Genomic DNA, 26,223 nt, shown 5'->3' with positions numbered 1-26,223 from the left:
TCTAAATTTTTAATTTATATATTAATTGCATACAAGGCAAATTCATTAAAGGTGGTGGCACTAGGCGAACAACAATATATTGTACGTGTGATTGTCAAAAAAAGTATAAACAAAGTAGAAAACAATGAACGAATTCGCCTTGTTTAATTCTGGGCTGACAGCCACATGGGCACGACAAAAGAAAGCAAATAAATCAGCTGATTTACCGATACCGCCTTAATATATTCGCCTTGATTGCATGTAAATCACTTTATTATAGTATTTTTAAATAATTTTCATTGAAACATGCCATATTTGCTTATTTGGCTCCAAGGGGCATCTATTAAAGTTGATAGCAGTAGACCGGCCGATTTGTTTTTCTTTCGCCGTGTGCATTCGGATGCCTACACAAAATGAAATAACGAAAAGCCGTTCCATTTCGCTTTATCCTCGTGTGATTCTAGCTTCAAATGAATGACGGCTGTTCAATCCAGTTGGTCCTTTTCCTTTTCTTTTCTATTGTTTTCTGCCGCGACATTCTAATGTACAAAACGTTGTTGTTGGTCTAGTGCCATCACCTTTGTAACCTAGACAGGCGGTTGTGTTAATCGTGATTAATGACTTAATTCGGAATTATCTCTAGAATTAAGTGGAACTAATGCGGATTGACACCTAGACTTAATTCTCATAATTTAATTTAAATTCGATGGCAACATTGCCGAAAGGTAGCAGTTAATATACATATATTGGGAATGGAAAATAATGAAACTTCTATGTAAAGGGAAGATAATTGGATATAATGCTAGTTCGCAATAATACGTTTCGAAATTACATTATTTTTTTAATATTTCGAAGCTGTTTGAGAAATTGCAATTTAAGATTTTTTTTAAATAAGTAAATATATCTCAGCTAATACCCGTATTTGTTACATGCCCATCTTTTACGGACAAAACTATCCAATAAGCAAATCAACTGTTCACTAATACACGTAAAAACCGTCTGTCAGTCCACTACTTTTTTAATCAGAATTAGCTGCCCGGTGATTCCGATTAACGCCGCCGTCTGTCTAGGCTCCTTGCGCCTTGTTTGGCTTGCTCTGCTACCAGACGGTAGAGTAGCAACCCCGTTTCATTTCTCTACTAAAACTCACCCCAGAAAATTCACCACGCAATAAACCAACTGCTATAACTTTATTTTAATCGCTTTGATATATTTAGATCGATCATAAGCAAAATGTTGATGTTTTTATTATCACAACACTTTTAATTCATAAAACGTACAGAGTGAAATTGCTCGAGTACGTTCTTGAATCACATATGAACAAATTTACTTGTTGTTGTTATTGCATTAACTGTTTTTTTCTCAAACCTTTCAAAAGCTAGCACCTGCAATTATTGAGCGCAGAGCTCTTTGGTGATATTAATATATGGGTACAGGGAACCTGATAATTTTGTTTGGTGGGTACTTGCTTCACATTTATAAATGTGCATATTCTCGTATACGAATATAATGTGCACATACGGCCATGTAGATATATTTGCACACACACACATATGTATGTGTGCACAAATTTTTTTCGCTAAAAGTACGAATATGCTTCATTTTAATACTATGAACATTTGTATGTATGTATATGTGTATGTATGTATGCATGTGCTTAAATTGGAATAATTTTCGGTGAATAAATGCCAAAAAGTAGTGTCAAAATTTATTCTCTCTAGTTTGAGCTAGGATAGAAAAGGTAGGTCGAAAAAGCAAACTAAATTATTGATAACAAGGTGAAGTATACAGGGTGTTGTTACTAGAGCAGCTGATTTGGTTTTGGATTTCCTTGCGATTTGGTAGTTTGAAAGTCAAGGCGATCTGATTTACAGGTTTTGCTTGTTTATTTAGATTCTGCTTGATTTAGCCCGTAAATATTGTTGTTGCTCTAGTGACTTCACCTTGTACAGATTCGACTTGATTGACAATAATTGTTTTTTTTTTTCTTTTTTGTTTTTCAGTTGTTTTTTTACGAAACATTTGCTATTCCAAATCAAAACCGAAAAATTTACTATTCTAAAACTTACGAAATCCGCAGAAAGCATAGAAAATCAAGCATATACATATACATACATTAGAGTTCCGCGCGGCAAATATGTGTACTTATTTATTGCGTTGAGTCCAAACGAGAGGCAAGTGTTTCGAATCGGAGTCTATTGAGGCTAAAACGTGTCGCGCGAATTTGCGAGCGGGCGTTTAAGCGCATGCGCCTGTCAAGTGCTTTAAATTAGAGCAGAACTCAATTCGTGCGTGTAACATAAATAAAGCTGTCGTGCTACTGGAGCCTCAAATTGTTGTTGCTTATTTCATATTTTTATTTATATCTGGTTGTTGCGGGGTGCTTGGATACAGTTAAATCACTTGTACCAACACATTGTTCTTAAATAATTATCTAGCCACGGAAGTGAGGAACAATTTCTGAACAAAATTATTCAATATTTGCACAAGTGTATCGAAACCGGAGCTGAAATACGAATTTTAGTGCTCAACCAATTTGCAATAATCAGTTAATTGCTTCACATCGATCAAATCGTACAACTTTAAACTTAATATCAGTGTGTGTGTGTATGTAATGGCGTTTTTGCGTTCCATTTGTGCTCAACGTGCCACATCAAGTTTAGTTTATAGTCGTAATAAAAGCAATAGAAACACAACCTCCGGTTGGAGAGTGAGGGGAAAGACAACAACAGCAGCACCGCTATCGGCATCAGCAGGGACAACAAACCAGCAGGACGTGCATCATGTCATCATTGATCGTGATCAAGACGATCTAACATACTCATCAACATCAAAGTGTCAATTACATCGGCGCCAGCAGCAGCAGCAACGTCAACTTCTCAGCAGTATCATTTTTTCGCCAGCTCATACATCACGGCATACGCTATACACAAACAACAATTTAAGTCGCTCTGTAGTTACCGCACGACAAGAGGCTGAGCCTGAAGTAAAACGATCACGTTCTCACAAGGCTCCACCACAACAACCAGATGTTCCAGTTAATCCTCAACGTGATCCATTGGATGTCAGTTTCAATGATCCTCTCGCGGCATTCAAGAGCAAAACAACATGGGAGTTGATACGCGCCTATTTGGTGTATACCGTTTGTTCCATTGAACCTGTAGTGGAGAATAATCTCAAGGTAAATTCTTTAAATACATCTACATACTTATATGCATATGCATTGATTTATATGTGTTGTGTATGTTAAAATATGTTATAAGTAGATTTGTAAATAGCCGAAGTGCTTTCAATAATCACAACTTAAACATCCTAAATTATTATATAAACATATCCCGACAAAAATTTACCTATGTGGGTTTCATATGAACGTCTATGAAGATGTGCGAGTATGTATGGGAAGTGTTTTTGCATAAGAGAATGATGTCACTTCATTTAGCTTTTTGCCCCTTTTTTTCGTTGATATAGAATTCTAAGAAAAAAAAGTACATTAGAATAAAGCTCTGAAGTCACTTTCGAGCTCCTATATTTTAAAGGAAGCTATTTTTAAATAATACGGGATTAAATGAAGTTTAATTTATACTTAACTTACTTCAAAAAGATACTTCTCCTGTACGAACAATTTATTTTCGATATCTTTTCGTTTATTTAAGGAATAGTAAAATGAGGCTACAACGCAATTCTATATAATTTTTTCCTTTAGGAGGAGGAGCTCGGCCAAACACCCGTAACGGGTGTACGCGCCAATTATATAATATATATATATATTAATGAAACAAAAACTCGCAAAAAATTTAAAACCAATTAAATTTGACGTTTAAAAAATTTATTTTCAACATTTTTTTTTTTTATTCACTAACATTTTTTACTATTATTTACATACATATTTACGCGGCGTTATTTTCCTACTTTCATAGTAACGTCCTCTCTCTTTAATGCATCAATTCGTATTAACTAAAGATAAATAAATATATACATATATACATACATATAATGCAAGAATGATAGGAACAAAATTGCGCCCATAAGAGAGTGCGTGACGTCGCATTAGCTGAGTTGTACAGTGTTGCCAACTATTTGCTCTTCGCAATAAATTTAGTGCTTTTAGGTATATACCCAAAACGCGAAAATTTTTAAGTTTGTTTCTTTTTTTTAATTTAAAGCCACCGAAACTGTAAGTTAAAAAAACTGTATTATTAAACAAAAGAATGTTAAAAAAGGTCACTTAGAGAAGATTTTAGTGTTAATGAAAATTTGTTCGTTCTTAGTGAGGCATAGGGCATCAAGAGGTGTATTCATTAGTAAAAATGAGCAACAAAATACCAGAAAATTTTGAAGAAAACATAACGACATTTTTACAAAAAGAGTACCTTATCTTGTTACCTAACCTGAAATATAGCAAAAATTTCGTTCTCGAAACAAAACAGTTTATCTTAACAAAGAACTCATAAATTTAATAAACGCACATTTTAAAGGCAATTTGTCACACATGCAAAGTTTTTTAAGTACATAATTCTATAAAAATTTGGTATTTTATTTTCTTTAAATGGGCATTTTAGTGCGTTTTTATATCCAAATCTAGGCAACACTGCAGTAGCGAAAGAGAGATTTGACTGCTGAAAGGAGAAGAACACCAACCATAACAGCAATTGCGGGCAATCGCTAAATAAAACTGAGTGAATTATTGAACTAATTAAAAAAAAAAGTATATTTTACAAAATTATAAACATTACATTGTAATTAGAACAGATTAGAAAAATGTCATTAAGAAAGAATTAAAACTTCGAGACTAAATAACAAAACAAGTACCAAATCAAGTTACGAAAATGGTAATCTGGCTAATACGACGTCTCTCATTCTCAAATTTGCTGAGAGCAAAGTAACGGTACCCCGATAGGCGCCATATCATTATTCTTTCTATCATGCAGTTGATGTACAATAGAATTTACGCTTACACCCTTTTTGGGTGCTTGGTCGAGCTTTGTGCGTGCGTCTTGATGAGACACTCAGTTCTAAGCCGCCTCCGAGCGGCAGATATTTTTAATATGAGGAGCTTTCTCAAGGGAGAAATACTCTCGGAGGTTTTCTACTGCCTACTGAGAAGCGAATGGTAGTCACGCATCAACCCATTCGGCGGCTAAGGCGCATTTTTCTTAGAATTTCAAGTAGAATCCCAATCTACTAAGAAGGAAAATCTCACATTTGAAAATAACTTTAAGTAAGAAATGAATATTGTCCTGTTGTTGATTTTATTATCATTATTATTTTATTTTCTGTTCTGCAAGATGCTATTATTAATTACGAAGACTGACGTTCTAAAAACTATTATTTCGTGTGCACAAAAACAGTGCCGAAAGACTTTCAGCACGAGTACCGCTTGCTGTTTCAAAGATTCAACCGACCCATTTATTGTCTCTCTGCATGTTGATTTTGCTTAGGAAATAGCCAAAAGTCACATGGCGCAAGATTTGGTGGTACTTGGCTAGAAACCTCTTGTCAGGCACTATGGAATGAGTCGGCATATTGTTTTGCCCCTTGCACATTTTAAATTTTTCCGGCGTAAAAAACAACTCAAACCTAACGAAAGATAGACTATCTGTTTTTTTACATTAACCGGAGGTACTGGGAGAAAGAGAAAGGTTCGCTAGTGCTAACATGCTTTTTCTACTTTTCCTACTTTTATATTCCTGTCAGTCTCGTAATCTAATAGTCGTACATCGCATTTTGTAATTATTTCTGGTTCATCTAGTTAGAAAAAAACCGATGCTGAAAATAAATATATTTAGGCACCCCTCATTTTTTATCGAAACGCTCTCCAAGTGTTGTATACTAAAGAACAATTTCTCCTATACAAATTTTATTAAAATTTAAAAAATTGTAATATTTTTTTTTCGGTTAGCACCAAAAAAACTAGTAGCCGAGAGTAAATAGAGCACAAAAAAGCGGGAAAGAGCTGTTAGTTGCAGTTAAAAATTATTATTAGCTAAAATTAGCAGCTGTAAATACAAAAAACAGATGTTAGAAATATAAACAAATATACCACGAAATTCCTAATTAGGGAATTAATTAAATAATTATATAAGTATATCAGCTTGCACGCGCTAAATAGTTCTTGGCGATAATTTTACTTTTATTTGTTGTGACGATTTCGTTTTTAATATATTCACCCGAGTGAATAAAATCGTAGGTTATCTATATAGTATGTAAAGTACTAAGTCGGCACTCGCTTTAATACGCTTAATATATTTACTGACGGCTCGAAAATGTTGGACGGAGTAGGTGCAGGCATCTATTGCGCAGAGCTAGGCATCAGACAGCCGTCCAAACTGTCTGATCACTGTTGTATCTTTCAAGCAGAAGTCTATGCTATAGCAAAGACTACAGAATTGGCATTCGCAAAGACATCGATCAGTAGTAAAAAGTGATTAAAAACACAATTGGATGATTAATTTTGCGTTACCTTCTATATATAGAACTAAATAATTGGCAGGACGAAAAAGTTTTATCATGCGGTGGTATTCCCTTTGACGAAACTTCATAAAAGTAGCCATATTAATATATAAATGAAAACAAACGCTAACGCATATTTTTACGAATAAAGCTGCAAAAAAAGTTTAAGTACCTCAATCACATGCTTGCAAAAGTCAAAGTTTAAAGTAGTAATTTTACGAGGGCCGTTTGAAAAGTCCGAGCAAAAATAAAAACAACTTAGTTGTAGACCTTTTTTCTCGGCATAGTCTTCTTTTGTGATTATACTCTTCTTCCAACGTTGTTCTAGTTTGGTGATCCCTTCCGATCAATATAATTTGCCCAAGACTGAAAATAACCATTTGTTTCTGCAATCACTTTCTCGTTTGAATAACATCTATTTCCCGCCAGCCATTTCTTCAAATTGGGGAACATATAGCTTAAGGGATCCAAGAGAGCCAAGTCTGGAGAATAGGGAAAAGGTGAAACGAGTTCTAACCCTATTTCCAAAAATTTTGCGACCGCAATTGCTGAATCGTGATCAGTTGTGTTCTCGTGTAGGAAAAGGAAGATCACTCGACTTCCTCGATTTGCATGATTGTCAAACACAAAGAAATAGTCCGCTCTGGCTAAATTTTGGTGCGTGTTCTTGACTTTGCACTGACTTTTCAAACGACCCTCGTAAGTTTTCACTAGTTTTTATTCACATTTTTCAAGCCAACGCTGCAAAAACCAGCCTCCACTAGTCAGCAAAAAGCATTGGCATTAACTGAATCTTTTATTCACCCCATAGTTAGTTTAAACTTCAAATTGGCAGGTATTTGCTTGTATTTATTAAGGGATCGCGGTGGTATAGAGCTCGAAAATTTAGGGTATTTTCAGGAAATTTTTTTTTTTCAATAAAAAAATGAAAAACGATATTTAAGTATTTAGACTTTTTATTTAACTTCTTTTATATACAAATATTAAATTTTTATTTTATTTTAATAATTTTAAACAGTATTTCCTTGTATTTATTAAGGGGTTCCGGTGGTCTAGAGCTCGAAAATTTAGGGTATTTATTGTAATTTTTTTTTTACAATAAAAAATATGAAAAACGATATTTAAATTTTTACGCTTTTCATTTAACTTCTTTTACATACAAAAATAAAAAAAAAAAGATTTTTTTTAAACAAAAGTGAAAAAAAAATTTGTTTTTAATTTTAATAATTTTAAAAATGACGCTGAAGTTGACTCTCCCGGAAAATTGGACCTGGACGGTGTTGTCCATTTTAGCTCTTCTATTTATCTAAAATGCAAAAACCAAAAAAATATTAATCAGTATGACTGTAGCTATGTCTCGTACTAGAATAAAAAAAACATTGACAAAATGGCGCGGTTTTGAATTTGACACTCTAAAAATCGGTTTCTTCCCCGTTTTTGCATAAAAAAAATACGAAATAATTGAAATAATAATGTGATTATAGTACGGACGATAGCCATTGATGTTGTGAACAACATATTAAGATTTCAGACGATCCGGTTGAAAAGTTTTTTTTTACAACACCAGGCCGAAAAAAGTCGTTTCGTAATAAATGAGTTTTAAGTTTGAGGTACAGGAGCGCGCGGACCGCTCTCTACCTAGTTAATGGACTGTGGAAGCTATAATATTGGGAACTTCCGCAAGAAAATTTCACAGTATATTCTCCAGATACTATACTTTCGAAATATCGAAAAAACAAAAATCGATTTTTTGAAATTTCTAGACCACCGGGTCCCCTTAATTACCCGTTTTCCTCACATTTGTTTAGCTTACAAATTGTAAAATATTACAAAAAATATTTTCAAAACATTTTCAAATGCATAGATCAGCTGTCTATTTGATAGTTTATGCTATTGCCGCGACTACACTTTTTTCTTAGTTTTTCTCACAGCTTTACCCAACTCCCCACCTCCCATATTGTATGAAGAGGTTTGTTTTATAAAATAAGCAAATTTAAATAAAATCTACGTTTGAGAAGTAAAAACGCGGCAAAGTGTTTTAACCTGATTGTATTCTAAGCTAGCAATAAAAGATGTATAAATTTAAAATGTAGCTTAAAATTTCCATGCTAAATGAGCTGCATCTAGTTAAGTTAACAAAAACAATTCCTAAACAGGTTATAGGTAATAAAATAAGCCAACATTGCTGTAGTTTCATTGTGGCACTTTTCTGCCTTATGAAATAGAAATTCATAAACTTTATTTTAATTAAAAATTGTCAAAGAAAATAAATAATTTTTTTGTATACATTTTATTTTACGGATTTTCTTCATATCAATAGCGTGCTCCAAGCAAAACCAGTTGCCACTACTTATTAAAGAAACTTCCAAAGCTGTTATAGAAATCAAAAAATATATTTCTAATAGTCGAATAGAGTGAATAATTCAGACGTACTCTCAATAAAAATACAAGTTTTCATAATTCAATATTAGCCAGTAGAAAAAAAATTAATTTATGTGGGTTAGCACGCGGCACCCTTCGAAATAGCTCACTTAGCTTCTAAACTATAACAGGAATATTATATTTAGAGCAGGGGTACCCAAACTGTCGATTGAACAGGTAGCTCCTAACAATGAAATGGAAAACAATAAATATTCTTAATAAATCGCTGTAGGGAAACGAAAGGCTGTAACTGGCGAATAAAATTGCAGCGCGTCAAAAGAAAAATGGAAAAGGTGCGAAAAAATACTGAGTAGCTTCCTGTTTTGAAAGACTTACTGCACGATATGTCTGCTCAATATCTTTTACAGTAGGTCAGCAAGCTCATCATCATTTATATCCTCACGACCATTCGTAAACCACTCTTGATCTCTGGTATGCGGTAAATATTTAAATGAAATGTTTCGGTAAAATCTGTACTAAGACTAAAATGAATTTAATATTTGCTCTTTTTTCGATGTTAATTTTTGTGCAGATGATTGTTCTGCTGACACAGATATGCTGAGTATTGATGTTTTCCCACAAACGGAGGGCCCACACTCTTAAACCGACTCCGAACGCCGGATGCTTTTTTTTATGAGCCTTTTCATGGCAGAAATACACTCGGAGGTTTGCCATTGTCTGCCGAGGAACGACCGCCATTAAAAAAAAAAGTTTTCTATTTGATGTCTCATGCCTGTAGATTCGAATGTAGGCATTTGAAATAGGTTATGTTATGTAGCCACTTTATTTTATTTATTTATTTATTTATTAACGTATAAGAACCGAATCCGTAATTGAGTTTTGTATGTAAGCAACTAATAGGAATATTTGGAAAAAAATTAATTTTTTTCCCAACAATGTATTTAGATATAATATGTCGTAATAAGCTTTACAAACCATACGTAAATGCTAATATGAAGATATAAAAAATAGACAATTTCTTTTGCGAAAAAATTAGTGCCACCGATGGCGCATTCTATTTGTAAGAATGCATTCTTGCATTCCGATACACTTCTTTTTAAATGCAAAAAAGCTTGAAAAGCTTTCTAACTCTTCACTGTCTGAGACAAAGTTGCATTTTGAGTATCGAGTATGCGTCTTGAATCAATATTAAGATATCGACTTCACACCAAGTATTGCACGTTCGTATTTATTTGCGTAGACATTTAAGTAGGGTTAAAAATATAGAGGGCTAAAAATTACCTCAACAAGCAAAGTATTTAGGTTACGATAGGATAAAGCGCTGCCCACGCGAGGAGTCCACTTGACAAAGAATCAAATAATGCGGAACTTTAAAATAGGCGAAACTAAAAATATAATATATTTATGTAACTCATAACAGTTAAAGAATTATAATATTATAAATATCGTGCAATTAATACATACATACATCCTAGCTCAGCGCCATGTAAACACAACTGCTTTTCATATTTAGAAGATAATGAATGCGAGATGGTAGATTTGCCTATAGGGTGTACGTATGTATGTACATCTATGCACATACATATATGCGATATATGATATTATATAATACGTATATATATAATGACACTTCTGTTGCCATTATAATGTATATACTATATAAGTCAGATGTTTCGCCATTTGGCAGGTAAACACATTTGTAACACTTGCATGGCCCCTAGCGATTTACGTCTGTAATGACTAGTGGTCGTGTGATGTTAGTTCAACAGAGAGTGAAACGTGAATAAAAACATACTTACATTCATACATAAATACTTTCATACTCGTTATGTACACTAAGTTTATCGTACATTCATATACGTATGTAAAGGTTATATCTCGTCATATGGGGAAATTAGCGTACATATGTATGTATGTATGTATTTTCTCTTAAATACTAGCGCTGCGGACGATACCGGTGCCAGAGGTTTGATAGTGGTGACGCCATCAAAAGACAAGCCCCCTAAAAACTAGCCAATGGTGAGACATACATAGGCACATACAAAACTCAACGGGCTTTGGCGAGAGAATACGAACACTGAACGAGTAAATATAAATTTGTAATAACCGAACGAACGAACGAACGGGGTTAAGCATCAACCGACAATGGAGAGCATAAGCTCATAAACGCCCACAAGCAAAAGACGTCACTGCAGTCGCGTGGTGGCAGAAGCGTAGCTGCTAATGTGAAAACAATTTAAACATGGAAAAATTTATGGCACCCGGGATATAATATTATATATAATATAAAAGGGTGGGAAAGCCTAGTTGGCATTCTGGCTATTAGATATTTTACATTATAAAGTTATAGTGTAATGACGCCACATCAATAGAAATTCGCCACAATGTCTGATTTAAATATTGGCAACAGTGATTAGTTTTTTTTTTCTCTTTGTTTTTTTGTATATCTGTGTGTAAGTAGTTGGTGCGGTTGATCGTAACAGTTCACAAAATCACGTGAATAATTTTTCATATAAAAGCTTTAGAGTAAAATGCTTAGTCATCGTCATGCATATTTTTAAAGCTGAAGCGGTTTTGTAAAAATAAGTGTTTGTACCCTGTAGGAAAGTATATAGTCTCCAAACTAATTGCAAATTCTGGAATATTAAGAGTGCAATTATTTCTTTTTCATTTCTAAAAACAAATCAACACCTTTTATTTATGCATTTAAAATCAAAGGAAATACTCATATCCTCAAATTCTAAAAATATCTTTAACGGAAATCCGTATCTCCCATATTCATAACCCTTATTTCTAAAATATCGGTTTCACATTTGAAAATTTCCGATCGTATTTGGGCCGTGAAGGAAAGCACAGAAACGATGGATCTCCATTTCTTCATGTGCTATTTCGAAAACCCTTCAGCCCCAGTACAATATAAGAAGGACTCAGAAAGTTCTTTGGGCTCCTCGCCATTTAATTTTCAAACTCGTAGTTGTGTTTACCGGTCACTGGACAATCGGCACACACGTGGAAAAGCTAGGGTTACCATTTAACCCCTATTGCAGATGCTGTGGAGACCTTTCAGAGAAGGAGACTGTAGAGCACTTTTTCTGTAAATGTCAGGGCTTGGCAGCTAGACGATTAAGGTTACTGGGTACTCCTTTCTTCGACAGCCTGGGACAGTGCGCCAACCTAAATCCCTTCAATCTTCTCCACTATATCAACAGCTCTGACTAGATGTAGATATTTGCCAGTTGGAGGTCTCATAATGGTATCAAAGCGGCAATTCAACCATTTCACCTACCTACCTAGGCTGGGAAAATATTATCATTAAAGCAGGGTCACAGAACTGTGGCACTTATGTGTCAGTGGAGTTTACTTTTCAATCTGACTATTGCTTTCATTAATTATTCATTCATTTGGGTGAAAAAACAAATCGATTTTTTTTTGCGTAAAATTTTGCGCAAATTGTGTAAAACTGTTTTAGAGTCGATTTTTAACTGCTGGGGGATGCTGCGACTCCTCATATGCCGGTGAGCATCGATTATTTCTGTGATTTTATCAAAATTATCGACATTTCCTGGCTTGCATTTTCGCATACGACGCACACATTCTTGAGTAGCCGTTCGGATCATACTTCTCCTCCTATAAATGAAGGCCATTGCAATTTTATGCCATTTTTGAACAGTAAACGATTTTTATGAAAAACATTTTGATTTTTTTTCACTGATTGCCGTTTTTCCTACAGGGTAGATTCAATGTCTATCACAAACTATTTTGTTTGCCAGAACGTTGACGCGCTCATTCAATGCATGATTCACTACTAGTCTTTCACGTAATCGAGCTTATGTAACTTGTGTTTCGCCCTTTTGTTCTCTTAAGAAATTTTGTAACCACACGAAGAACCGGCAAGTTCATGTATGTAATAATAAGACCGGTGTAGCCACATGAACAGATGCATATGAATATTTAACTGAAAAAGTGTGGTCAATCTGGCGTTTGGATTTTGAACTATCGATTTTTTTGACTTCAACAGTTAAAATACAGCTCGTGATATGTCAGAAATTTATTTTGTGGCTGGGCATTTACGAAACGGATAGGCACTAACCTCGTTTTTTACGTGCTTTTTTATATGTGTTTAAAATGAAAGAGCAAACAACACTCATTTTCAAGCGATGAAAAAGTTGATTTCATCCGCAACAATTTCATAAGCGCATATGGACGTAGATGCATATGCACGTTAAAAAACACTGATATTACTGCGCTGATAGCATTGAAATAAGCAAATTCGGTTATGAACTGTAAAACCTCTCCTAAAATTCTAGTAAAAAATCATATAGACGATGATACTGCAAATTCTTCAGTGCAAATTTATTTTTAAGAAAATTTACGAATCTGTCCACTTGATTGCACCTGCTTATTATTCTATGAGATCAGCTAATCAGTCATCGGCCAAAAGTTATTTAGTGGTTGTCTGATGTCGATTGATGATATTTGTATGTAATCAATCAATGTAAAGGAAAAAAATTTGTATTTACTTGAAATGTAAAGCTGCACACGGTATAATTGGCGATACAAACCGTATAACTCTCCGTTTCATTAATTTTAGCTGAAGCGTGAAGAGTTAAGTAATTGAATACATTCACATATCTATGCATACATTATTATAAATCATTATATATTGAGGTATTTCATTGTGGTTTTTCACATTGGAATCCTTCGGAATCCTTCAATGCTGAAACTTCGTAGGCGTCGATGGACCAGCGGGAATGGAGAGTAAAATTTCAAGGTCATGCAACGTTTTGGGCATTTTCGTTCCGCGCGAGAGAAAAAAGATATAATGCAGAGGAAAAGGAAAGAGAAAACAATACCTTATTTTTATCTTAGATACACTTTAGGTTATTTATCCTGAGTTGTTCCTTGTGGTTGCTAATTTCTTGTGAGAAATAACACTGCCTACTTTTTAGCGCTTATTTATTGGTGCAAACTTGTAGGAAATATATTTTTGGTGCCTACTTTTTGGTGTTATATTTCCTTGGTGCCTACTGTTTGAGACGGTTTTTGTTCCCAATTTTTTTGGCGTTTTTTTGGTGCCTACGTTTTGTGCGTACTATAAAGTGCTATCCATTCCGGCGTCGGATTTATTGGTATTGCCTTGCGATAATTTGTGCCGTTGCTGTGGTCCTGGAATCGCTGCCTTTGAGCGGCTGATAAACGCTCGGAGTAGTGCGCGTTCTTGCCACGGTTTGTGTCCGGCGTTTACCTACACCGATCGACCCTTCTCCGTTTTTTGTAAATTTTGTCTATTTGTATTCTCTGCAATTGTTGTTAATTTATTTAGATATATATTCTTTCTCTCTCTCTCTCTCTCTCTCTTTCTCATTCTCTCTCGGGTCTCTCCATCTTTCTTTGTCTGCCTTAAAGGTTTCACTTCTGTTATGTGTACCACGCTACACCTACTCTTTTTTGTTTTTTTATTTTTTTATTTTTTTACTTAAAGCTACCTTAACTGTAAGTTAAACATGTTTATAATTAAAAAACAAAATGCTAAAAAATGTCCCTCCTGCATTTAAAGCTTATGCTGAGAACATTTCAGTGCTATTGAGAATTTATTGATTGTTATAAAATTTGGGGCCCCAGCCACTTTGGAGTGGAGGTAAATGCAAGATCGGATGAGTGTGCAAGGAAATGGTCAGAGCTCGACCTTCAACGAATGGTAGAGGGCATAAGCCTTCTTCTAAGCGAACTATACACTTCGCGGAAACCAATAAGAGATGGTCTCTGACATGGTATCCAAAGCGTGTGGCCAAAACTGTATCTTAAAAGGACAAAATTTCTGCTTGAATTCAACAGATCAACTACCAGCGTCCTCATAGGTGTTATAGCGCGTCACTGTGCTATTGGCACCCTATCCTTCTCTCTGAATTCCGAATGGTAGTCACGCACCAACCCATTCAGCTACGACGGCCGCGCTATTAACTATTTATAACCTACAAAAATCCATGCGTGCTTTACTTTTAGCAGAACTGAATCCCAAAAACAGATCCTCGTAAAAAACCATGTGCCTTTGGAAGGCATTGCACTGTGAAACTGCAAGACCCTCCATTTGTGCACAACAAGGCGCACACCAAAAATAGAAGGAGTCTATACACATTAGTATATACTTATATATATATATACTTAGTCCTACCATAAGTTCTGTTACAAATTAAGTCCGTTCTAGATATGAAATTAAAATACTTTTTGCACAAACCTTCACACCATTAGGCCATCCATGGATACTGACGTCGATACTCGAACCAAAGACTGTTTGAGACTCTTTAAATTTCTGTTCCCATGTTCTCCTTTTCTGACGACAACCTGTAATGCAATGGATTCACATTTGGACCTTCAGACGGCCAATCTTCTGCGGGTATGAACCCAGGAATATTGTTTTTCAGCCACAGTTGGGTGGTTTTTGCCTTTTGCGCTGGAGCGGAATCTTGCTGGAAAATCCAACGCCCTACATTGAAAAGAGTATTGTTCAACTGCTTCACCACGCCTTCTAAGACTTCCTCCTGGTACACTTTTGTCCCGGTCTTATCCCCTTTTTCGCAGAAATGAAGAGATGTAACGCCTTTATAAGACACTCTCCACAAAACCTTTACGGAGGCTGGATGGTGGCCACTCTGAACACTTGGAACAATATTTTTTGCTTCTTTAGAAGTTTTAGCATAGATTTTGTTGTTTTGCTTATTAAAAACCTTCAACAATGAAAATTTTCTCATCTGTGAAAAGAATATTTTCATGGCCGTTGACCGCGTGCCACCGAAGTAGTTGCTTGCAACTGTCCAGTCTAATTTTCTTCAAGCCCGTTCTCAAAAGATGACCAGTTGAGCGACGGAAAACTTTCATGTGGGGATCATCTCTAATTAGTCTTGGCATGGATATGATCGATACATTCATTTCCCTGGACATGATTTTCTGCTTTCTAAGGGAAATCTGCGAATTTCTGCTTTTATGGCTGCACTGGTTCGAACCACGCGAGGACGACCACTAATTTTTTTGTCTGTCTTTTAATCGTGCGGTGAGCAAACATTCTCGAAATATTAAGTTTTTTCAGCAATTCGTAAATCTTACTTGCACTTTTACCACACCTAGATAATGCAATCACTGCAATGGGATTATCCTTAGCTCCCCAATCCATTGTTAACAAGTGAAATTTGCCACAAAACTGAGTACAATTTATGAGTAGACAATGCATACGAACAAAAGAAAAAATAACCGAACTTTTTTCTGCGAATTCGTTCTCGCCGTATGCATTGTAAAATTTGTCTCAGAACTTATAGCAAGACTAAGTATATACATATGTAGTATATATAGGTACGCTAGCAGTACCACCCTGTTCAATTGTCTTAGCCGCGACAAGTGGCTGTCGCGGCTGAGACATAATAAAACGCTTGCAAACACTTAAATAAGCTCAAAGAATAAAAGAAAGCAATTCAAATAGGGATTTATAGTAAAATTGTAAACTAATATATTTACTATAATACATTCAGACAGAACAAAGTTTTTACCTACATATTTCTCAGTAGTGGGACATGGAGGACTATAATATAATCGGAATACTAACCGCTCTTAAATGTACCGCCAATTTTTTTAAGCGGGATAATCCAAACTCGAAATTAACTTAAACCGAGTTTGTTTCATTTCCTACACACATACATTAAAAAAGTAATACAAGGTGAAGTCCAAAATAAACAAAACTGGCGTCATCAAAATGTTTTTGAAAGCGCCATCTTTTTAATGAGTTAGTGCGTTGAAAGTTAAATCTGCTGGAAGTTACATCAGCTGGCTTCCAGTGAAAGCTTGGTGATATTGGGTTCAGTAGATGCGAAGTTATTGCGTCCAAAGTGTCAGTATGTTTGTATCCAATTTTGTTTTAAAATCGCTAAAACGTTTACCGAAACATTTGAATTTAGGAAAAAAGTTTATGGCGATGATTGTCTATCTTGTGCGAGAGTTCAGGAACGGTTTACACGTTTCAGAGATGGTTGTGAGGACGTAAATGACAATGAACATACAGGCCGCCCAAAATCAGTAATGACCGAAAGCTCCATCGAAATTGTTCATAAATTTATCAATAATTAACCGAAATCATCGTTGAAACTCATGAATATCTCCAAAATATCGATTTATCGCACTTTAACTGATCATTTGGGTTTACGAAAGGTCTGTGCACGTTTTTTTCCGCAGAAGGAACCAAACTGAGGACCAAAAATTGGTCGGAATTCAACATTTGAAAGACCTCATTAAAGAGGCGAGAAATGACGGGAACTTCCTTTAACTGGTGATGAAACGTGCTATTTCCAATATGAACCTGAAACTAAGCATCAAAGTGCCGAATAGAAGGAACCAGACGAGCCGCCACCCAGAAATCGCGTTTGGAGATGTCAAAAATCAAGTCGATGCTCATTTGTTTTTACGATTCCAAGAGAATTATCCACAAGGAGTTCATGCCAACGGGCCAAACCATCAATGCAATTTTCTATCTTGGCGTTTTATCGCGAAGGAGGAAGCTGGTGCTTATTGCATGGTAATGCACCATCTCATCGATCTACTCTTGTGAGTTATTTTTTGACTAGAAATCGCATTTTAACCATCAATCACCCACCATATTCGCCTAATATGGCTCCCTGTGACTTCTGCCTATTCGGAAAATTGCATTTGGCCATGAAAAGAAAACGTTTTGAGTCCCTAGAGGCCATTGAAAAGGCTTGTACCTGAAGGACATTCCGGATTTCGGGCAATGACCTAAACCATCCTCTCGAAAAGCTTTTAGATCGCGCACAACAGTTTATCGAGGCCAGAGGGGACTATTTTGAATAAATAAACTCAAAGTTATCAGATCAAAGCGCCTGTCGTTTTTATTTTAGCTCAGTCTTGTTTATTTTGGACTTCACCTTGTATTAACCGCTTTTAAATGTAATGCTACTTTTTTTAAAGCGGGATAATCGAAACTGGAAATTCAAATAAAATGAGTTTGCCTCATTTCCTACACCCGCATTCATTAAAAAAAAGTGATAGGTTTTCTTGTATCTAAAATGAAATAAAATAATATTGCAATGAATATTCACAGCTGGATATCATTATTCACTTTGTCAATGCAGAAACCTGCCATGTTGTATATATTGGCTCACGTGAATTAAAAATCTCTGCGCATATGCTGACGCAGACAATAGTAGAATTAACTTTGAAATAAGTCAACATTTACGCCTTAGCACGGGAAAAAGATATATTAACAGCAAACGTTCATATGAAAAAAATATCTGAAAACCTGAAAAATTAAATTCGGCGACATGACGTTTAAAGACAATTTGTTGTTTGCGAATTGGCATGGGTTGAATTTAGGTGAACGACTGCAGCCTTGACGTTCCGGCAGTCGCACGTACCGACAGATAAACAGTTAATTTATTCATCCCACCATCTGTATACCTTAGGTACTACTACTACAGGTTTATGTACTTATGTTCGCCCGCATCTTTGCACACATTCCGACGCTAATTCTGTGCAGTGAAAAAAGCAAAATATTTAAAACGAAAATAGATATAAAAAGCAAAAGTGCACACGATTTTCTTCTTAACTCACTTGCCTTTTACCTTAATAATGCTAGAGGACGGGCAGATGAGTGCGATATGTTTTTCATGTGATACACCTTCGGTAAGTGCAAAATTTTGTCTACAAATCTTGAACAAAGCAATAGTCTAATGAACGAGAAAAGCAAAGTTCATTAGCGTGAGCTCTGTTCTCTACCCCCTCAGTGCTCGGGTATTATTATTATTATTAGAAGGCCATTACGCACTGCGACCAGAGCTGATCTATTGTGAAAGGCCTATTTTGTAACCCTAGAGTTTTAGGCTTTTTAGAAATTTTAGCACAGTTTTGGGTTTGTTGTTCCAAAGATTGCATGGAGATACTACGATACCACCAAGGTGGTGAAGTCTTTGTCTGCCCAACGCAGGACACTCACAAAGCACATGTTCTGAGCTTTCTATGTCCATTTCGCAAAAGCGGCAGACATTGGTCTCGGATAGACCAATATTGTTTAGATGGTACCTCAGGCTGCAGTGACCTGTAAGGTATCCTGTTAAAAGACGCAGATCTACTCTGTTTAGTGAGAGAAGTTTGTCAGATATTCCTTTGTTGGGACTTAGGAATAGTTTGGCTTGACGCTGACCGGCACAATTTAGCCACTGTGCGGCAAGTTTTCTTTCCTCCCATTTCCTAAGGAATTCATTAATGTGGCCTTTTGTCAGTCCACAGAAAGGCTCAGGACCAGTAAGTTGCATATTTGCTCCTTGTTTTGCAAGGTCGTCAGCCATTTCATTTCCCTCATGTCCTTCATGTCCCGGAATCCAACAGTGCTCGGGTAAGAGGACATATAGATTTTAACAAATCTCCCAATTGCTCGGTTGGGAGGAATGTTGTTTGTTCAGGAGGGGAAAGTTAGTTTTTCCATTACTATTAGAGAGCAAGTCGGTAACATTCGGGTTCGAATCGCCGGACATGAAACACCGTATGAAAAAAAAAGTTCTTTTAAAATAGTATTGCTAATAATAGTTTTTCTCAAGTATTGTTACCAAGAAAAAACTTCTCATAAGAAACCATTTGCCGTTTGGAGTCCGTTTAAAACTGTAGGTGCCTCCATTTGTGGAGCAACACCAAATGGCCACAAATAGGAGGAGGAGCTTAGTCAAAGACGCAATAAAGGGTGTAGGGTCACTTATATATAATAAAGGGTGATCAGATTGGATGCATATTTTTCAATAGGACTTTTTGACAGATCACACGTATTCATTGACATTCCACCATGCAAAGACTTACGCCTCAACAACGTTTACAAATCGTACAATTGTAGTATGAAAATCAACGCTCTGCAAAAAGTGTTAATCGCGCGCTCAGGCCAACTTATGGTGTTCAGCGATGAGGCCCATTATTGACTTAATGGCTACGCCAATAAGCCAAATTGCCGTATTTGGACTGAAAAGCAACCCAAAGCCATTCAAAAAAAGCCATTACATCCATTGCAAACAACCGTTTCGTGCGGCCTATGGACTGGAGAAATCATCGGCCCTTATTCCTGCAAAGACAGGCTGGCGCCAATGTAGCAGTGAATGGCGAACGCTATCGCGCCATGATAAACTAACTTTTAATGCCGGAAAATTACGGAGCTACTTGCCACACAGCCCCTAAAACATTGGATTTACTACCTCGTCGTGCCGCTGAGCAATTTATTTTTCGTCTCGGGCCAGTGGATTGGCCACCAAAATCGTGTAATATATCACAACTTTGGACTTTTGTTTGTGGGGGTATGTAAAGTCTAAAGGCTTTGTGGCATTCTGCGGTTGAGGCATTCGAATCCAACATTACTAAAGTTATTCACGAGATACTGACCAAAGTCCTCCAGCGAGTCATTCAAAATAGACGTTTACGGATAGCCGAATTACGGCGTAGTTGCGACAAACATTTAAAAGGAATTATCTTTAAAAAATAAATTTCGAGCATGGTTCCACGCAAAAATAATAAAGTTTGTGCAATCAATTTGAATTTTCGTTGTTTTATTTATTTTATTTTAAAATTCGGTACCCCTAAATTGATCACCCTTTATGTAATGGATTTAACTACTTCAAGAGATATATTAATAAATCGATTTAAAGTTATTAAAATACATTTCGTTTGCAATTTTAATCGCACATTTGATTTTAATCCAAATATATGTATATCCACAGCTAATGAAGATCGCCAATACATTGCTCGGTGACAAGTTGTTTACAATGCTAATGAAAGCTACATTCTATGGTCATTTCGTAGCCGGTGAAGATCAAGTCAAAATCATCCCAACACTAGAAAGGTAAATTTTTAAACCAGAAAAAACTAACAAAACTCTTTTTTTTATTATTTTTTCATATGTGCCAAATCCACACACCGCTACAACGATTTCAACGTAATCCTGTGCATACGCCTTAATACTCGTACATACGATTGTTGTGCCACATCATGCTTCCTTCTACCTTTTGCTTCAAACTTTTGTGCTGCGCTGCTGCTTTTCGTAGATAATGAAAATTACACGCGCTTTAATAGGTGACCGTCTCTTTGGGTTACTGATGAAATCCACCTTTTATGGGCACTTTGTAGCGGGTGAAACCCGACGTACTATTGTTCCAACTCTAGAAAGGTTCATATGAATAATCAATAATTTAAGGTGTACTGAAAGTGTGCCTAATAATAACAAAGCATGTGGCATGATTTGAGCAATCAAAAAAAGACAACTTAACTAAAACTTTGTAATTGACATTTAAAAATTATTTAATCTTTGCATTGGATATTTTACACTCATACGTATGTACGTAGCGCATATGTATATACAAAACCAAACATATGACACCCTAAAGGGGTGTAATTTAACAAGAAAAAAAAGAAGGAAAAAAAAAACAAAAAATAACTAATAGCAACCATGAAAATATGTGTGCATTCATGTTTATACACATACATATGTACGTTTTATAAAATCGCCTACCTCTTACCACAATTGCATGTTTTATTGCTGAATGGTTACCATTAACTCAGTCATTATTCCCATTTTAATGACACAAATCTATTGAGGGTACATTTGCGAAGCGCACAATGTATGCACATAAATACCTACCTCTAGTCGTACAAACATATACTCGTACATAGAAAGTAGAATGTGTGCCAAGCTCAATCAGACCACCCGCAACTAATCCATTCATGCAAGTATGCCACAGTGAGTAATTTGCAAACAAATGCCATGTAATGATGATCATTTCATTCATAGCTAAGTAGTAAAATGAAAGAAAAAACAAAAATGTTCTCTCACACAATAATCGATTCAACCAACACGCACATTTGCGCACCTGTCCATTTATGTATGTATGTATTTAAATCAAAATTTTACAATTACTGTTATATAAAAAAATTTCCAGATTACGTTCCTTTGGCGTCAAACCAATTCTTGATTATTCCGTGGAGGAGGATCTCTCACAGGAGGAGGCTGAGAAGCGTGAAGTTGAGTAAGTGACGATTTCGATGTTATGAATTTTTCATTGCCATTTTGTTTTCTTTCTATATTTTATCATAGATCTTCAGTTTCGAGTGCTGGGGACATTAAAGATGATGGTGCGATAGCGCAATACCACGTGGATAAGTCATTCGCCGACCGTCGTTACAAAGTGAGCAGTGCTAGGACCTATTTCTACTTGAATGAAGCTACATGTGAGCGTAATATGGAAATCTTCATGAAATGCTTGGAGGCCGTCTCAGGTAAATGAATAAAGTGGTCTGAGGATATGAGTTTTAAAAATATGTAATATTATTCTCTAAAACGTGTCCATAATTGTCTGAGTGCCTGTTTTTAACAATAACAATTGAAACACAATTACTTGCAAAATCGGTACGTCGCAGTGCACAAGATATTAAGTAACTGAATGGTTAGCAGTTTTGATAAATGCATAGACTGAGTCAGAAAAGTTTTCGCACAACGAGTTTCTTAAAATCCATTCCTTTATTCACAATGTTTTTCATGCGAAGTTTTTCATTTTTTTTTATTAAAAATATCATTTATACTAATATATAAAAGAGTAACATATTTTAAAATTTCAAACATTATATTGCATAATATTAAAAAATTCATAAAGTTTTCCACAAATTCTTGAACTTTTTACTCCGAAATTTCAAATTTTTTTCTGGTATGCAGATTTATAGTTTACTTAATTTTCGTGTAAAAAAAAATTAAGAATTAATGTTGCTCAAAATTCCGGTCGATTTTTAATATTTTCTTTTGTTTTTTTGGTGACGGTCTTATACGTGCAAAACACAGAGACCGTCCTCAGAAAAGATATTAAAAATGAACAGGAAATATTAAAAAAAAAAACACTGTGCTAAAACTTCTTTGACCGACTGTACATACATAGTACATACAGATTTATCAATTTTTGTAGGGGTCGTAGAACACTGCAACCTCTTGTGTAGTCCCTGGCGATTGGCTCTTCGTCATATACTTATGTGATGGCTTTTTGAAGTCTTATACCATATTTCGGATACATTAAGGCATACCCTATCTATCATTTGACGGCATATTTACGTCCAGCTTGCAACAGACGACAGACACCTGTATCTAGCAGATCCAGTTCGACGCTGAATACCCAAGACGCATAAGACAAATTTTGATAAGTTATGTGAGACTGTCAAACTCGCAAAGCTTCTTAGCTGCCCAATGTAAGGTAGATGGATTTCGAAGATGTGGAAAAAAATTCCATAGCACTGTCCTAAAACTAGAACTCCATACCTCGCGTTGCAGGTACTATGGCTTCTAGCAAGTCTTGTACCTGAAAAAAGGGCAGAAAGCTATATTACCTGGAACGCTTTATTTAAAGTTCTAGCTTTAATTCTGTAGGATTTTAAATTTAATATTCGCGAACACTTTATTTAATTAAGTTTGATTTAAAACTTCGCGAGATTAACATGGAGTGGAATGGTAAAGAAAATCATATGGCGGTGGTTGTATTACAAAAGTAGCTTGCGTCAGACATCCGCTTTGCTAAAAAAAACTCGATTTATCCAGGTTGTTGTTTATTGTAGCATCAATCGAAAGAAAGATCTCAATTGGAGGACAAGATTTAAACCGGACATCCCCGCATTGATCAGAGGAGTACGATCATAAAACCTGTGGGAGAGCGAATTAGTTGGAAAGCACCAAATTTTGGCTGGAGAGTTGGACGCTTTTTCCTGATCCATATCACAATTAACCCATGATTAGAGATGAGAAAAGAGTAAAACCCCAAATGGCAAACACATGATAAAATGGGCAAATAGCTGGTCTAATCCCATCTTTGCCCCTTGTTGACCTCCACATGAAAACTTATTGCAACTGCATTGATCATCTTTTAAATCTGCGGTTAAAACAAATAATTCGTCGGGCTCCTATTAGTTTGAACACCGTTGTATATTTGTATGTACTTAAACGTTACTTTACAAACTTAAGAGCAGCCTGCGAAATAGGAAACATGAGTTGTTGATTTTGAATTCTTAAGTTTCGTAAATTGAGAGCAGTGAAAGAGTTATGCTACCATGTAATTAATTTTTTTAAATTCAATATATTTTTTGTCATATACATTTTTTGTATAATTTTATTTGTTGTGGTATCTTTAAAAACTGCTGCCACAACTGCATATTGTAAAGTTATTTGGTCCAGACTAATTATGAACAAAATATTTACGATATATTTTTACATATATTAATAAAAGTATTGTTTAGCAGAAGGAGATCAGAAGGCCAAGCTTAGAGTTAAGATCGAATTACAGGAGGTAGGGATTACTTTTTTTTGTTTTTAGGAGTATTTATCGAACTCAACGAAACTGAAAAGAAAAACATATGAAAAAATTGCGTTCTCTTATTTATTGGGTTGGCAACTAAGTAATTGCGGATTTTTTTTTAGAAAATCAAAGACAATTTTTTCATAGAACCAAATAACGTTGTTCTGTAATGTATTGCTCATTTTGATCAATGACCTTTTGGCATTTTTCAGGCAGCATCATAATATCACGTTCATAAAACTTAAAAGCTCCAATAATTTTTGCCGAGTGGCCAAAGATGGTTGTGGCCTTGCATTGCCATGATAGAATACAATACTCTTTCGATTTGTCAATTCGGGCCGCTTTTCTTCAACTGAATTGTTTAATCTCGTTAGTTCTTCAATGTAGACATCAGAATTGATCCTTCGGTTGGGTGGCAAGAGTTCAAAGTAGACAATTCCTTTGTAATCCCACCAAACTGATAACAAAACCTTCTTTTGATGAATATCAGATTTTGATGTTTTTTGAACTGGTTCACCTGGCCTGTCCCACGATCTTTTCTGCTTGATATTGTAGTAATTGTAAAGAATCCTTTTTTCATCGTCAGTTATCAGACGTTTTAAAAATGAATCATTATGATTACGTTTTTTTAGCAAATCGCAGCTGTTAATGCGTTGCGTTAAATGCGTTTCTTTCAGTTCATGAGGAACCCATGTATCGAGTTTTTGAACATAGCCAAGTTGTTTTAACAGATTTTCAATGTATGTATATGATACATGAAGCTTTTCTGCAATCTCACGTATTATACTGTGACGACCTTTGATTAGGGCGTCATCAACTTCAACTAGACGGCCAGGGTGTTTTTCATTTTTGAGTGAAAAACCACCAGAACGAAATTTGGCAAACCAATTTTGACACTGCCGTTCTTTTAAGGCTTTGTCACCATAAACAGCACATAACTTTTTATGAGCTTACGATGCGGTTTTCCCTTTGCGGAAATAAAAAAGCAAAATAAGACGAAAATGTTCCTTTTGATTTTCCATTTTTCAAAGAACGCCAAACAAAAACTACGCAACCGATCAAAAAACTTGTTTAACTGATTGATAGCTGAATTGCCAACTACCAAATAACAAAATGTGTTTTACATTTGTACTACGTCTGCAAACCTAAAAATTCAAGTGAAGCCATCTATGAGTGAAATCCGCAATTACTTAGTTTCCAACCAATATTTGCCATGCAGCTGCATACGGAAGCTGATCTGATAGTTTGAGCATATTAACACTAAGTTTATATCCGGAGTAATTACACTATTAGTCTCAATATTCTATTTTTATGCAATGCAAACAAACCCTTCCCACAGATTTCAGTACGACACAAAAAAAAAGAAACATTTTTTTTTATTGCGGCTACTTCAAAAATAGTTACAAATGACTAACAAGCAACTTAAATATCACAACATTATACAATTTTCACTCTACATAAAGATTTTTTATCGAAGTATGAGATCGCTAGGTTTAGTCTGAACCTTCGTATTAATCCGTCGGTTTCAATTAAATTATATAGGGTTTTTCAGTAAGAGCGCTTCAACTTTTGAACTTTTTTGAATAAAACACAAACGGTTTGACTTTTTTAACTATTTTTTTTTTTATTATCGAGTTTGAACATATACATTTAAGTATGAAATTCGATTTCTTTTGCATGACCACCGCGTGCACGTTTTATGAAGTCCAATCGTTGAACCCAATTTTCGACCACTCTTTTGCATAAATCGGCCGAAATTCCAGCAATTTCGCGTTCAATATTGGCTCTGAGCTCACAAATCGTCGCCGGCTTGTTACTGTAGACCAATGACTTCACATAACCCCAAAACGGGACGGCTTGTTAAATGGACCGTAAAATGGCCGTAATGCTCTTAAAGTAGCAGCAACAGAACGATTATTTTCATAAAAATTTGCACGATTTGCAATCGTTGCTCAAGTGTGTAGCGTTCCATGATGTATACTAATGAAGTTTACAAATGACAAGCGAAAAATAAAAAATATTGCATCGTTCGCCCTCCCTATCGAAAAAAAATTGAAGC

General features: G+C 35.5%; 1 protein-coding gene across 2 annotated transcripts in view; it reads left to right on the top strand.

The window, feature by feature from the left end:
- The window catches only part of LOC128858151 (proline dehydrogenase 1, mitochondrial), a 58,429-nt gene that overhangs the window by 14,526 nt on the left and 17,680 nt on the right, over nt 1–26,223 (top strand). The window contains exons 2-5 of one of the 2 annotated variants that reach the window (XM_054094163.1): nt 2,418–3,160; nt 20,886–21,007; nt 21,777–21,863; nt 21,932–22,113. In XM_054094163.1, the coding sequence (XP_053950138.1) occupies nt 2,594–3,160; nt 20,886–21,007; nt 21,777–21,863; nt 21,932–22,113 (958 nt within the window). In that variant the 5' untranslated portion in view covers nt 2,418–2,593. Of the gene's footprint in view, nt 1–2,417; nt 3,161–20,561; nt 20,684–20,885; nt 21,008–21,776; nt 21,864–21,931; nt 22,114–26,223 lie in introns of both variants that reach the window. The other variant, XM_054094162.1, reaches the window with a different exon arrangement.

This window comes from Anastrepha ludens, chromosome 3 (genome assembly GCF_028408465.1).
Source record: "Anastrepha ludens isolate Willacy chromosome 3, idAnaLude1.1, whole genome shotgun sequence".
In the NCBI taxonomy this organism is placed as follows: Eukaryota; Metazoa; Arthropoda; class Insecta; order Diptera; family Tephritidae; genus Anastrepha; species Anastrepha ludens.
This window is presented reverse-complemented; position numbering and strand designations above follow the sequence as displayed.